Source organism: Phlebotomus papatasi, chromosome 1, assembly GCF_024763615.1.
Source record: "Phlebotomus papatasi isolate M1 chromosome 1, Ppap_2.1, whole genome shotgun sequence".
Classification (NCBI taxonomy): domain Eukaryota; kingdom Metazoa; phylum Arthropoda; class Insecta; order Diptera; family Psychodidae; genus Phlebotomus; species Phlebotomus papatasi.
Genome location: NC_077222.1, coordinates 2,468,938 through 2,483,422, shown reverse-complemented (window position 1 = coordinate 2,483,422; position 14,485 = coordinate 2,468,938). Strand labels below are relative to the sequence as shown.

The 14,485-nt window shown below is 31.9% G+C and overlaps 2 protein-coding genes across 4 annotated transcripts; both read right to left on the bottom strand.

The window, feature by feature from the left end:
- Positions 1 to 2,035: 2,035 nt before the first annotated feature.
- On the bottom strand, positions 2,036 to 3,027 carry LOC129799915 (uncharacterized). The gene is made up of 2 exons (XM_055844209.1): positions 2,570 to 3,027; positions 2,036 to 2,443 (listed from the first exon to the last, which is right to left on the bottom strand). Exons 1-2 carry the CDS (start codon positions 3,000 to 3,002, stop codon positions 2,127 to 2,129), a joined length of 750 nt encoding a protein of 249 aa, XP_055700184.1. The 5' UTR covers positions 3,003 to 3,027; the 3' UTR covers positions 2,036 to 2,126.
- A 75-nt stretch (positions 3,028 to 3,102) lies between these two features.
- On the bottom strand, positions 3,103 to 11,575 carry LOC129799916 (adenylate kinase isoenzyme 1). 3 transcript variants are annotated; one of them, XM_055844211.1, is made up of 4 exons: positions 11,429 to 11,575; positions 7,147 to 7,444; positions 3,364 to 3,575; positions 3,103 to 3,271 (listed from the first exon to the last, which is right to left on the bottom strand). In XM_055844211.1, the coding sequence occupies exons 1-4, from the start codon at positions 11,435 to 11,437 to the stop codon at positions 3,191 to 3,193; spliced, it is 600 nt and encodes a 199-aa protein (XP_055700186.1). In that variant the 5' UTR covers positions 11,438 to 11,575; the 3' UTR covers positions 3,103 to 3,190. The 3 variants fall into 3 exon arrangements, with proteins under 3 accessions (XP_055700186.1, XP_055700187.1, XP_055700185.1); XM_055844212.1 differs by lacking the exon at positions 11,429 to 11,575 and adding an exon at positions 11,093 to 11,327; XM_055844210.1 differs by lacking the exon at positions 11,429 to 11,575 and adding an exon at positions 7,590 to 7,814.
- Positions 11,576 to 14,485: the final 2,910 nt, after the last annotated feature.

Below are 14,485 nucleotides of genomic sequence, written 5' to 3'. Positions count from 1 at the left end.
ATTGAAATTGGCCAACAAAAAACGGTTAAAACTTCCTTATTTTGTACATTTAAGATTAAAGTGCAGAATGGTTAAAGATATTGATTAGAGGCTTCGGACGACGCCTCATAAGTCAACTGGAAGATTATGAATCTTTCGAAAAAAAAAACAGTATGACGTGATTTCCTGTAATCATAAAAAACAATCTTACTGGTGAAGGGGAGGGGTAGGAAGGAAATGAGGATTGTATTAATAATCCTCAGATTGATTTATTAGGGGGTCATTCGAAGACTCCAAGCCGATATCTTGAACCATTTATCGCGAATATTACAGAACAAGGAGAAAATGAGAAAAATTGGTTTTATTCCCGGTTTTTTCGCTCTTTTTGTGAAGTTTACAGCCACGGCATAACAAAAGGAACATTCAATCTCTTCTTTTATACACCATAAATTTAAAAGAAATTCTAGGTTATAATATTAATTGCATCAGAATTTTTAATAATTAAATATCTACGGAGCTCTTCTAAACAAAAAGTGAAAAAAGAAATCTTTAGGACACCATTTCCTTATCGTAACACTGTGGATGGACCACAAAATTACCACATTGAGAGTAATTTATAGTTAAGATATTTACTAATAATGAAAAATCAATCCTTAATCTCCAACTTTTCCCCAAACATATTTGTTTTTTTTTTTGGGCCAGAGTGTGTAGAATTTATGGGTTAATGAAATAATATTCGACTAATGTTTTGAATTTATCAATGATCTAGTACAATCATAAAATAATACCCTTTTGTATCGAAATTTCATATTTTAATTGATTTTTTTCGGACTCCAATAGAATCAACGAATCCAATAGAGTCAACGGAGTCAACAGACCAGAAAATAATTAGTTGACTCTATCGAGGTCTCACTGTATTTATTTTTACTGGCAGAGTCTTTGATTTTAATACCTATTCAATAGCTTTTCAACTTTTAATTTTATTCAAGAATTCCAGAGGGTTAGCCTATCTATTTTTAATAGATCTAGTGATTGAAATCGATTTCTAGATTCATCTTTAGCATTTTTTATTGATTTCATCCAGAAATATTGAGAATTACGGTTTATAGAGCAGATTTTCGATTTTTGAAAAAACGGTAAGGGGTTAGCCTATTTGTTTTTTGGAGTCAAACATTCTTTTTTTGTCCGATTTTAATAGATCTAGCGATTGAAATCGATTCCTAGATTCATTTTTAGCATTCTTCTTCTGATTTCATCCAGAAATATGTATTTAGAAATACAATTCTTAGAGCATACAGTACAACCCCGCTATAGGCCATCGCTCTATAGTCCACAATTTTATTTAAGTTAGGTTATGTTTTTTAGTACGCGTCATGCAATGTTGTCATAATTATTTTAATATTTTTGGCAAACTTTATTGAGTAGTTGTGATAATTGTGATCCATAATGAAGAGAGCGAGGACAAGTACCACAATCGCAAAGAAAATGGAAGTCGTCGACCAATTTCAATACTAAAAGTCGTTGATCATTTTAAAAAATGACATGGACTATAATGCGACGCAAGTGTCAAATCTGGAACCAAATATGGACTATAGCGAGGCTCTACAGTATTTTCAATTCTTTGAAAAAACGGCAAAGGTTAGCCTAACTGTTTTTTTTTGGGTTAAAAGACTGTTTAATTAAAAACTAGCTCTTTTTGGAGTTTGTTTCAGATGTCAATTTATTTTCAATGTTATGTAAAAGAAAGGTATGTATTAAATTGATTTATTAGTTTTATTTTTTATTACCAAATGTGTTAGTTATTTTGAGGCTAGAAACAACATAACCTCACGATAACCTGTTAAACAATGAAGAAGATATCCAATCAAACTTTCAAGGATTATTGGATTTCCTAATTGAACATTTTCTCAACGGACGAATCCTTTTGTCAGGTCCTGTTGGAAAAATCTCGCAGATAAATGGTTGTTTCTTAGAGCAAGGAACCACCTTCCAAGAATTGTCTAGAGTTATTGTTGCACAAGCTGTATGCTTGAATCTTCTAAAATAGAGCCCAAACAGAAAAGAAAATCACAAAATTTAATTCAGGGAGAAGGAGTGTCTTTCCGGAAAGAGATTATCATCCTCTCTGAATAAGAAGCATAGCAAAATTACCTGGGAAATCCCGGACTCCATGCTCTGTAAGGAAAACAATCCAGTGTAAAATTTTCCGATGTTTCAAAAATAAATTTAGGTGCAGTTCCATTTTGTTCCTTTTCTTTTAAATCAATAAAGGCCATTTCCCGGTGAGTACTGTTAAATTTACTCCTGATTAATTTAGATAGGGAATTTGTGCGAACTTCGGTTAAAATATGCGCTAGACTTCCGTTAACTTCTCGGCAGATATTGAAGGCTCTGGAAAAATTTTCTGGTTTGTCGAAATAGATGAACATCCCAAGTCCTGGGACGCAGGTTGCGTTATCAGGGGCTGAAAATTAAAGGAAATGCTGGAGGTCGAAAAATAAGGTAATACACCTAATAACTTTTTCGAGCATTCAAACTTTGTCTGAAAGCCGCAAGTGGCGCTTGTATCGTTTTTAGTGTTTGTTCTTACGAGGAGGATTAGCAAAGAGGCTGTAGTATTCGAATCTTGTATCGTTGACCATTGAGGAGAAATTCCTAATTTCAGGACATTGCAGCACCTGACAATTGTAGTATTCTTCGGATTGTTCAATTATATCCTTCCCAGATGGCAATTTATTGTGAACGTAACCCTTTGAAGTCTCATTGCCCTTTTCATACTTGTTAACCGTTCCCCTGTCCGCAGGAGCATAATTAAAGGCCAGAGCATGGCTTTCACGAGCAAAATCCTCACATTCTTTCACCGTACGGAAATTTCCTAAAGCTACAATTGACTTATTGGAACGTTGACAGTGTCTCGTTGGATGGAACTTTAGCAGATGTTCCGTATTTGTATTTTCGCAAATATGATCTGCACTCAAATAGACAACGTAAAAAATTGCAAATACGATCAGAAAAGCCTTCATTGCGCAAACTGGAGCTGGCTGGAAAATTCCCTGGAATTTTTATGCATTCACAAGTTCAATTAGAACCCTGTCATAAATGCCAAGCATCAGAAAAGAACCATTGAATTTAGTTGAACATTTTAATTGTACATCATGAAGTCATTTTTGCTTTTGCGTGAGAGAGTAAACAGTTGAGAAGCGAACATCTATTATTTCTTTGAGGCCAACAATTCATCTAAATATTTAGTAACATCGCTGAAAATCTCATCGATAGAACGATCAGCGGGAACCTGCAAAAAAGATACACAAATATTTGTCAGCCCAAAAGTTAATTGCTATATTAGTGGGAGTGTTAAAAATAAAAGTACAAGATCTACAGTACCCGTTTAACTTTATCACCATACTGTGAGAGAATTTCTTCGGTGTTTGTGTGAAAAATATGAATACGATTTTTAATTGTGGCTTCGTTGTCATCTGCTCGAACTTGAGCACTTTGGGAGGCACGAAATAGAATTCGTTGTACCATTGTCTCCTCAGCGCATTCTAAATATAGAATGAGATCGACTGGACCGATAGTCTGTTCAAAAGCGGCGCCTATTGACAAAAAATTCAGTGTTGCAGGTGAAATTAACACTTAACAGCTTTTTGGAAGAAAAATAGCCCTGTCGATGAACTTTGGGAGCTTTTGACCAATTTTATCAACAAATGATTGATTTCAGTTATCTTCAACCCCTTTTGATAGGTAAATTATTATAACATTCAGAGTACGGAAGCTCACTACTAGTGGCGCTAGCATCGTGCATTCATCCCATTTTCAATTTTTAAAGTGCATATGCTTCAAACGAAAACTTAAAAAATTCTAAGGTAATATTTAAAACAACAGAGTTATCAAATTAAATATTCGCATTGTCGATAATATAGAGGAAAGTACTCTCCCTTCGAACGTTCATGCCTTCGAATAATGTGAATTTCTGTTACGTTTCCTGGGAGATTTCCACATGATTGTCACATAATTATCAACAATTGACCATAAGTTAACTAATAGTTAATAGAAAAGTGTAAGTGTCTTAGGAAAATTCACATTATTCGAAGGCATGAACGTTCCAAAGAATACTTTCCCCTATTTTCGAAAATATATTTGCGATTAAACGTCGGACTTGGCCCACAAAATTTAGTTGAATAATGTTTCTGTTAAACTTCAGTTCCTGTCTGACCAGTTAAGCGTAAATTATAGCCTGAATTAACCCCTATCTATCATACCTTACTTTTAAGAAGTTCTCATACAAAATACCCGTTACGAAATATATGTTAACGACACTGTTTTGCGCTCGTAGTGGCAAGCATCGGAACTAATAAAATAGTGTTAATAATAATAAAAAAGGCGGCCGTGTTGCTCAGCTGTCAAAATGGATTTTTTTTCCAAAAGGATTAATTGTTTTTAAAGTTGTTCAAAGATTTTCATAGTGATTTCAGTGGATTTTCCCTGATTTTATTAATACTATAAATCATGCGACGATGTGTTATGTGTAGAGGATTGTGCAGTGAATACGTGAAACAAATTGTAATGCCCAACGCACAATAACCTTTGTTTTGTAAATATGTTTTTGATATTTCAATGAGAGTGAATGAGATCTAGATCTAGTCATCTCGCTTTCTCTCATGGGAAATTTTGAAAACATATTTACAAACAAAAGTTATTGTGTGTTGGGCATAAACCTAAACTACGTATTTTTGTTTATTTTTTCGTGGATATTTTTTGGAGGTATTTTTTGCTATTTTAAACCTATCAATCGTTATTAGGGGAAAGTACTCTCCCTTCTAACGTTCACGCCTTCGAATAATGTGAATTTCTCTTACTTTTCTTGAGAGATTTCCACATGATTGTCACATAATTATCAATAATTGACAATAAACTAACTAATATTTAATAGAAATGTTTAAGGCCCTTAGGAAAACTTAAAGAAAATTCACATTATTCGAAGGCATGAACGTTGGAAGGGAGAATGCCCCTATTGATTAAACGAAACATATTATTGCGCTTGTTACTTCTTCCGTTTGTACATTATTTCGCATTAAAAGCAGGAGGTGTCAGAGACAATTTCATTCGTCCGCCATTGATGTCCGTGGAAAAATCCAGCCCTTAATTAAGACCTACCATTCAAATCTTAGCGTTAAAACCTAAAATAGTGCCCAAAGCTGAGTGTTAAATAAAGTCTTAGCGCTGGGGCCCCTTACCATGTGTCAGACGGGTTATTTAATTTTAATATTTAAATAATTTATTGTTCATAAAAAGTATATTGATTATTTTTTAGATTCTTTTAAACTTAAACCAATTTTCATGGATTTATTCCGACTTATAATCACCAAATAAATCTAAATCCTTTTATTTCAATTATCAAAAATTTTAAAAAAAATCATCCGTGAATGCCTGAAATCATAATTCAATTAGTACTTTTTTGCGCAGTGTAATACCAGGATAAGTCTTAATAATAATTTTAAAACAATTGCTTTTATAAAGCTAAATCAATTAACTTGTTTACACATTTACAAGCATTCGTGAAATTTAAATAGAATCTATAACGCCTTATGGATTTCATTAATTTGTTTGGTAATTTATCTTACTGATTTTGAGGTTATGTATGATCTAACCTCTAAGGAAATTTTAAAGATTTCACTGAGGTATTTAACAGAAGAATCCCGGAACATTTTAAATATCCAGGATCTGTTATGTTTTTGTATTTTAAGAACTATTTCACGTCACAAGATATTCAAATTAAGAACCTTATAATTAAATTTTAATATTTCTTGTCATTGCTAAATTAGTGACCGAAAATCATGTTTTATTGTAAACTTATTACTGATATCATATTTCTCTCATCTGAGCGAACACCAAAGATCACTTTTTCATTGTTCTTTCATTCGTTTATTCCGGAATTAAATAGATGTCAAAACCGTAACCCTTTCGAAAGGTTCCTGGTGACCCTTTCAAAGAGTCAAATATGATCCATCCTTTGGAAAAGGGTCAATTTGACCCTTTTATTTTTACCAGTGTATGCTAAGTATAACCTCAAAAACTTATGAGGTTTTTTGTATTATGCAAATTTCCTTTAATATGTAATTCTGACTGAATGTATTTTTTAAAGTTTTTTTTTTCGATGGAAGAAGAAGTTGTTAGGAAGTTGTTATGATTGGTAACTTATTATAGATTTTCATATAATTTGGACAGATACAACACCTTGAAGAATTAGAAATTATTTATTTTTAAATACTTTATCCTTATGGCATCTACAAACTAGAAGCGATTTTCGTCAAAAATTGCTTTTTTTTAATTCTGACGTTTCAGCCTACAAGAATAGGGAAAGTTTTCTTTAAAAAGGCATTTAAAAAAAAAAAAAACTGCTCCTAGTGTGGCGAGGCCTTTAGGGGCTAAAATTTATTAAATATTATTTTACTTTGGAATTTTCGTTACAATCTGAATTTTACAGGTTAAGTCAAACATAACCTCAAATTTCCTTAAGTTAATAGGAGAACTAAATTCTAATAAATTAAATTTCTTTCAACAAAATATGCATGGAATTAAATTGTTTCTTGGAATTAAAGACCTTGCCTAAAATTCTGAGCATATTACTGATTAAAATTTTTAAAATAAGATAAGATGTTTACTTTAGGAGAAAATGGGGCACTTTTGAAAATGGGGCACCTTTGAAATTGAATTTTTACACCTATTTTTAAATAAAATTGAATCTTTTCGTGATATAATTTAGCTGTACAAACAGATTGAGAAGCTGAATTATATCACGATAAGACTCAATTTTATTTAAAAATAGGTATAAAATCACAATTTCAAAGGCGCCCTATTTTCAAAGGTGCCCCACTTTCAAAGGTGGCCCACTTCCTCCCCCTATATCCTAACTAATCTAAAAAAAAAGAGTTTTCTTAAGTGGACAAGTTAATTTTGTTACAATTTTGTCAAAAGGAAGTTTACCAATTTAACAAAACTATTACTTAATATTTTATATGGAAAAACATCCTTTTGACAAACTTTTCATGTTAATTTGAAAATTTTCTTTTTCAAACTAAACAAAATAGTGAAACTTGTATTTTCTAAAAGGTCAAAAGCAGCCCAAAAGGCCCATCAAAGGTTAATGATAAGTTAAAATCTTACCCTGAGACTTTTCTCTGGGATACCCATCAATCAGATAGCCAACCGTTGACCCTGCAACCTTGCTCATGGCCTTTTCTAGCAAAGCCAGAACATGCTCATTCTGCACCAAGTCTCCACGAGACATCAATGCTGCTAATTCCTTCCCAAGATCTGACCCAGAGGCCACTTCTTCGCGCAAGAGATCTCCCGTACTGAAGTGACTAAAGCCATACTTTGCCACAATCTTATCACATTGGGTGCCTTTGCCGGATCCTGGACCCCCAAGGATCCACACAATTGGAACTTTGAACTCCTTACCCTTCAAGAGACAAAAGAACATGCCACTGTTATTGGGCAATTTAGTGGCCAAAATTGGAAAATCAATGGGGAACCGCCTAATTTTTCTTTTTTTCTTTTTGAATTATTCCAAATTTTAAAAGCTCTAATACAGATGAACTTCTTACAGGAACCTTACTAGTCGTGGGATTATTTTGTTGAGCAAATTTCAGGCTCTCTTTAGCCTCATGTTCCATTTTCATTTGGTGTAAGGCAAATAACTGCAAAATACAATTTCCTTTCTGTGTCAATCAATGAGATTCCAGCCACAAAGTCCGTCATTTAAGCATTAAATGCCATTAAATACTCAGGATTAGGATACTAAGTATTAGTCACTGGCAGACTGTTTATTATTTAAATTTGCTTTAGTACTCTGAAAAATAATTTTGTTAGACGGAAAAATGGATCTTGTTGAAATTTTGTCAAAAGTATGTTGATTGTCAATTTGCCAAAAGTTTTTGTTACATTTTATATGGAAAAACATCTTTTTGACAAAATTTAACATGATCCAATTGGCCACCGATTTGACAAAACCTTTCCACATTTTGTATGCGTAGAAAAAAAACATTTCGTAAAATTGTTCGTAAATGTTTGTGAGTTCTTACTGTGGACTTACGAAATGCTCGTAAATCGTATAACGCACAAACCCACTAAAAAGTTTGTAAATGTTTGTATTTTTTATTCAATATGTATCTGACGAGTTCTACATACTCTGACAAAAATGTCTTGTTAAACGAACAAATGGATTTTGTTGAAATTTTGTCAAAAGGATGTTATTTACCAATTTGATAAAACTTTTTCTTACATTTTATATAGAAAAACACCTTTTTGACAAACTTTTAACAAGATCCAGTTGGCCGCCGATTTGACAAAACTTTTCCATATTCTGTATGGAAGAACATCGTTTTTTTTTCAAATTTGTCTTGTTAATTTGACGAAACATTTTTTTCAGTGTAGTTGCAGCTCTTCCGATAAATTTCCAGAATGGTAAAAATTAGAAGTCTTTAAATTTGAAAACTCTGGCGAACATCAAAAGAGCTGCAACATTTGTACCTTTTCCACAAACATTGTGCGTAACATGATCATTTAACGAATGCTTTCTGTTCTTTTACAAACATTTGTTCGTAAATGTTCGTAAACACAAAGAAATGTTCGTAAGATTTTGTAATTTGTTCGAAAAATTTTGTAAGACAAACAAAAATGTAGGGCAAAATGAGGTAATTTGGAACCATTTACAAGTTGGGACATCTAAGTTTTTCCTATTGTTTCAGATGAACAAAGAGAAAACAAAGACCACGAAATAGAAAGAAAAAACGATTAAGAAAAAAATGGAACGGCTTTTCTTCCTTTTGAATCTCTAAAACAGTGAAAATCTCAAATGTCCCAAATTGTAAAGGGTTCCAAAGGTTCCAAATTACCTTATTTTATCGTACGAACAAATGTTTGCAAAAGACTAGGATGATTAACTAACAGATGGAGCATTTTAATTCAGAAATGGTATATTTTTCTTAAATTCTTTATAATTTTTAATTCTTAGATCCCACAAAAATAAATATAACACGAAATGGTAGGCACATGTACAGAAAATATATTTTTATTGAATTTAAAATGTTACTGGTGTTACAAATAGAAAATTTTTCAGGAAAATTCAAAAAATTGCGAATTTCACCTCTTTTTCATATAGGTTTTATAGGAACTGTTATCCTCGTGCAATCATTATAAATTTTGAGCCAATAGCATAACATTAGATACTCTTTCATTTGGTAAAAGTTTTAAAATGATTGCATTTGGTTTTATACCAAAACTAACAAATCACTTAAGAAAAAATATACCATACTTTTGTACGGAAAATGTATGAGAATGCTCCGCCCTGACAAAAGAACAAAAATGTTCGTTAAGCTCTTATGTTACGAACAATGTTTGTGAAAAAGCACAAACGTTTACATACTTTTTGTAGGTTATACGATTTTATAAGCATTTTGTACACTGAGAAAAAAAAGGCTGCGATTATCTTTTTTCCTTCATAACTTTAACACTTTTTAGGTGTAAAAATATATCAACATTTTTAATGTTAATTTTACACCTTTTTTAGGGTAAATTTAACATGAAAAAGGGTAACTTTAACCCATAATACTAAATTACCCATAATAGTAAAATTAACATTTCCGGAACGTTATTTTAACTTTTTCGGATTTTTCTCAGTGTGTCTTAATATCGTTGCAGAATAAATTAAATACTGCTCTTTATTTTCGCTTTAAAATTTTCATGATATTTTCACTAGTTCTAAAATCATTTAGTCAATTTATTTTTTCATAATTTACTAATAAAGTTCATTAACTTTTCCGGAACGTTATTTTGAGTTTTTCGGATTTCTCACAGTGTAGGAATTCACTAACATTTACAAAGAATTTTACAAAATATTGTTTATTCTGTGTGGAAGAACATTCTTTTCACAAACTTTTCTTGTCAATTTGCCAAAACTTTTTTTTCAGAGTAAATATTTGATTGTTCCATTTCATACTATGTTACAGAAGAAATCTTGAAATTCAGAGAAACTATTCTAATGTAATTTAGAAAGCAAAGGGATTCATTTGCTTTCAAAAAAAAAGAAAAGGTTTGTAAGGGAAAGTGGGGCATCATCTTTGAAATTGGGATTTTTCTCCTCTAAATGGAACTAAGCCATATCATAATGTAATTTAGCTTCTCAATTTGTTTGTGCAGTTAAATTATATAACAATAAGGCTCAATTTTATTTAATAATAGATGCTGCTTGTTAAAAAAATGTTAATTCAACAAACTTTTAACAAACCTTCACAAAATATTGATGAGAATATTTAACTTAGGGTCAGTGTGCCAAATTCCGGTCAGCTTGCAATTCCGGCCACATTTTTTGTTCCTCAAATTTTCATGATTTTTTAGTTTTAACATAATCCAGAAATTATACAATGCAAAAGAATAACAAAAAATGTAACTTCGATAAACGAGATGACGTGAAAAAGACATTTGAAGAATTCCCGAAGGGCAAGGAACTATGAGAATGAAGGTGGCCGAAATAGGGCACCAAAGCTATGTCTATATTTTTATTCATTTTAAAATGTATTAAGAATGATTTTAAAGTAAATAAAGACGATAAACTGCCTACAAGGTTCTAAGCGACACTCCTTAAATAGAAGGAATGAAAAAATCAATTTCTATTAAAGATAAATTACATTTCAAAGTTGAGACTTTGGTGCTTGCATGCAACTATGCCGAAATTTGGCACAATTACCCTAACCTAATTCTACCTACATAAAGGTGACAAATATTTAACAATATCTTTTAACAAAAAAGTATTTGATTCATTATTTACTGATAGATGGCAGCACTGAATTTATCCAGTCATTTAGCGTTTTGTCACTTTCTGTTCTTAACAAACTTTTGACTTATTTGCCCGACACTCCCGTAATAAAACTCAATTTTAGGAATAACGTATTTCCTAAAGTAAAAGTTTTTCAAGTTTTTCTAAGGATTGGTATGAAATGGAGCTATCGATATATTTCAAATAAGAAATTTTAATTCAGTAAAGTTTTTATTAAGCTCGTCGCTGTTATACTTTAAGCTGTATTGCTTTATCGAACATTTTTCTACCCACCATTGCTACCGTAATATTCCACAAATTCACCAAAGATGTTGATAACTCAATGTTCTACACAATTTTTTCTCAAAACTCAACAATTTTCCCGGTACCCAACTGCTAAAGACGAAAGTCTCTAAACTAATGAGAAGTATGTTATGAGCTGATTTGACTTCACGAATGTTTTTTCGTGCGTTTATAAATAACCACGCAAAACAATAATTGGTCTAAATAAATTTTATTCTATGTCGTGAGAGAATTATGTAACTGAGAAGGTACTCAAAATTGTCAAGATAATTTTGATTAGAGTTGGAAATTTAATAAGAATTAAAAGAAATAAAATTATTATCTCACCATTTCCATGGTACTTCACAAAAATGCTAATTAGAATTAGAAAACAAAACAGCAAAATACACGCAATTGCAACATTTACTGACAATGCAACATTTCAACTGGAAAAAGCTCCAGCGATACGACTCCAGAGAATTTCTGACAAAGACTGAGTTGATTGAGCTTTTCTGACCTACTTTTATCATGGATTTTCCCTCACATTCGTGGTGAAAATCCTTCTCCAGATTTGGTGAATAAGGATATTCAAATTTGAATGCTACCGGTTAAGTAGTATTCTAAAGGAATAGAAGAGGCACTAAGGAATAATTTAGAAGATTCAAATCAATCAAATTATACAGTGAAAACTGTTATCGATCCAAAAACCTATCTAAAGTATTCTTCAGAGGAGCATCAAGGACATGATTTTGAATATTTAAAGAATTAGCGTATGGAAATCAATTATTGTATTAACAATTATTTATTCAATTGCTCATATAATTAATCGTGTTCAACATTTTTTTTTTAACAATTCTCCTTTATATCTATTTTACTGTTCATTTTTCCTTTTCATATTCTAATGGGGATATTACTGAAAGAGTGTCTAATTGGCTGCGCACAAATTATTTTCCTTGTTTATTTCTCTTTGTTAAAATATAAATGAATTAGGGAATATATAAAATTGAGAATCTCATTTAATTTTTATGGAAAGTATGACTTTGATGGCGTCAATTTAGATGATCTTCCTTAAAGGCGTCTACACATTCGGAGCAATTTTCGTCAAAAATTGCGTTTTTGACAGAAATTTGACGTTTCCCCCTACAATGCTGCAGGGAATTTCCTTCAAAAAAGCAATTTTTGACAAAAATTACTCCCAATGTGTAGAGGCCATAAGGTGTCTACACATTATGAGAAATTTCTGTCAAAAATTAGCTTCAAAGTGTGCATCAAAAAAATTGCCTACACATTGGGGAGAATTTTTGACAAAAAGATGGATTTTTGAAGAAAATTTCTCTAAAGGCCTCTACACATTGGGAGCAATTTTCGTCAAAAATCGCATTTTTGACAAAATTTTGACGTTTCTACCTGCAACAGTGCGAACGATTTCCTTCAAAAGAGCATTTTTTGATGAAAACTGCTAACAATGTGTAGACACCATAATGTGTAGGCAAATTTCTTCAAAAATCATATCTAATTCAAGATAATTTCCATCAAAAATTTTTGAAAGAAATTAGCCGTTACACATTAGAACAAAATACCAATGTGTAACGACAAATTTTGACAGAATTCTTGAAGAAAACCATTACGATTCAAGATTGTTTTTCATGAAAATTTGTTATTTCTACTGGAAAAAGTGAGAAAAGCGTTTCGTGAAGTTCCTTGGGAAAGTATTTAGTGAATCTTTGTGGTAAATTTTCCAAAAAACGCGAGAGAATAGCGTTTTTTCTTAGATGTCGTTCCTGGTGGAAATCAATCCAGCCTTTAAAGGAATATTTACTCAAATTTTTCTTCAGAAATTGCCGAAAGTTAATACATCAGTGTATTCCTGAGATGTTCTTTGGTACAGTGGCTTTATACTCCATGGATTACAACAGTGAGAAAGACGTAATCACTAGGATAGTATTCACTAAATACTATCCCAAGCAACTGCACCAAACGATTTACTCACTTTTTCCAGCAAAGAAACAACAAATTTTCATGAAAAACAATAACAAGAGCATGAGACTTCGCAATGATAGCAATCTGTCAAAATTTTTTTATGGAAATTATGCACAATATGGCGGTATTTTTCTTCAAAAATTCCTTCAAAATACGGATTTTTCTTTCAAGAATATTTGAAATAATTCTTGATGAAATCAGCTCCAACGTGTAGATACCTTTAGTAAAGTGATTTAAAGTTCTGCTACTTGCACACTTTTTTGACATAATGAAATTCAATCGATTGAATTCTCTATCTTTTCATTCTTTAGGTCATTACAAAAAAATCACAAAAAAAGTCTTTTTGTCTTGTCTTGTCCTTAAATAATAACTATTTTTTTGTTCAATTTTTAGTTAAAAGATAGATAGATAGATAAATTTATTCATCCGTAATGCTTTCGAAGTACAGTTTCGTTTCACTGAGATCCCGTGTAGTTTTCAGCGTCTATCGCCGTCTTAGCGTTGGTGATCAACCTTCAGAGCAAAACGGCGGAAAAGCTCTATCTCAGGTTGTACCTATATGCCTAGTTTTATTAACTATACTTTCTAAACAAGAAGAGAGTCTATATATTTACTCCCAGCAGTAAAAACTTGCATAAATTCTTCTTTAGAAGTAATTCACTATTATTCAATTTCTTAAATTGTTTCACCATTGCGATCTAAACACTTCATTAATTAAGTTTGCTTAAATGTTTGTAACTTAACAAACTTTTAAGGTAAACGCTCGTAGTTTAAAAGATAATTTTGTCCAAATAACGATTTATTCGCCTGCAGTCGGCTGAAGATAAGGTTTGTAATTTATCAATATAACAAACTTTTTGCTTTTTAACAAAGTAATTTGTAATTGGTTTGTAAATATCCTTCTCTGGCGAATTGTTATACACAAATCCAGCAAACAAGTTTTTGTAAATATTTTGTAAATGTTTGTAAATTTGCTTCTGGTTGCCGACCGTATACAAAGGCAAGTCAAGGTGGGAGTTCGGTCTATTTTTCTGTTCTTCAATTCATTTTCCTCAGCCAACGTTTGGATCCTGGATAGGATCTTCTTCAGCGCCTAATTACAATCACCAAATATTGGGAGCACTACTTTTCACCAATTTCTCTTTCCGAACTTCCTCATCCATCTTCAGTGGAAGACTGATCGATTGGGATGTTTTGTTGATCAGCTAATGTCCCCGATCTCATTCTCTGTTGGTAATGGTAATGGTATCGTAACTCGTTCCAAGCTCTGCAGAACGTTAATAATTTATAAAGTAAAATTTGGATTTGGTAAATGTAATTAGGCCCTGAAGAAGATCCCATCCAGGATCCAAACGTTGGCTGAGGAAAATAAATTGAAGAACAGAAAAATAGACCGAACTCCCACCTTGACTTGCCTTTGTTAAT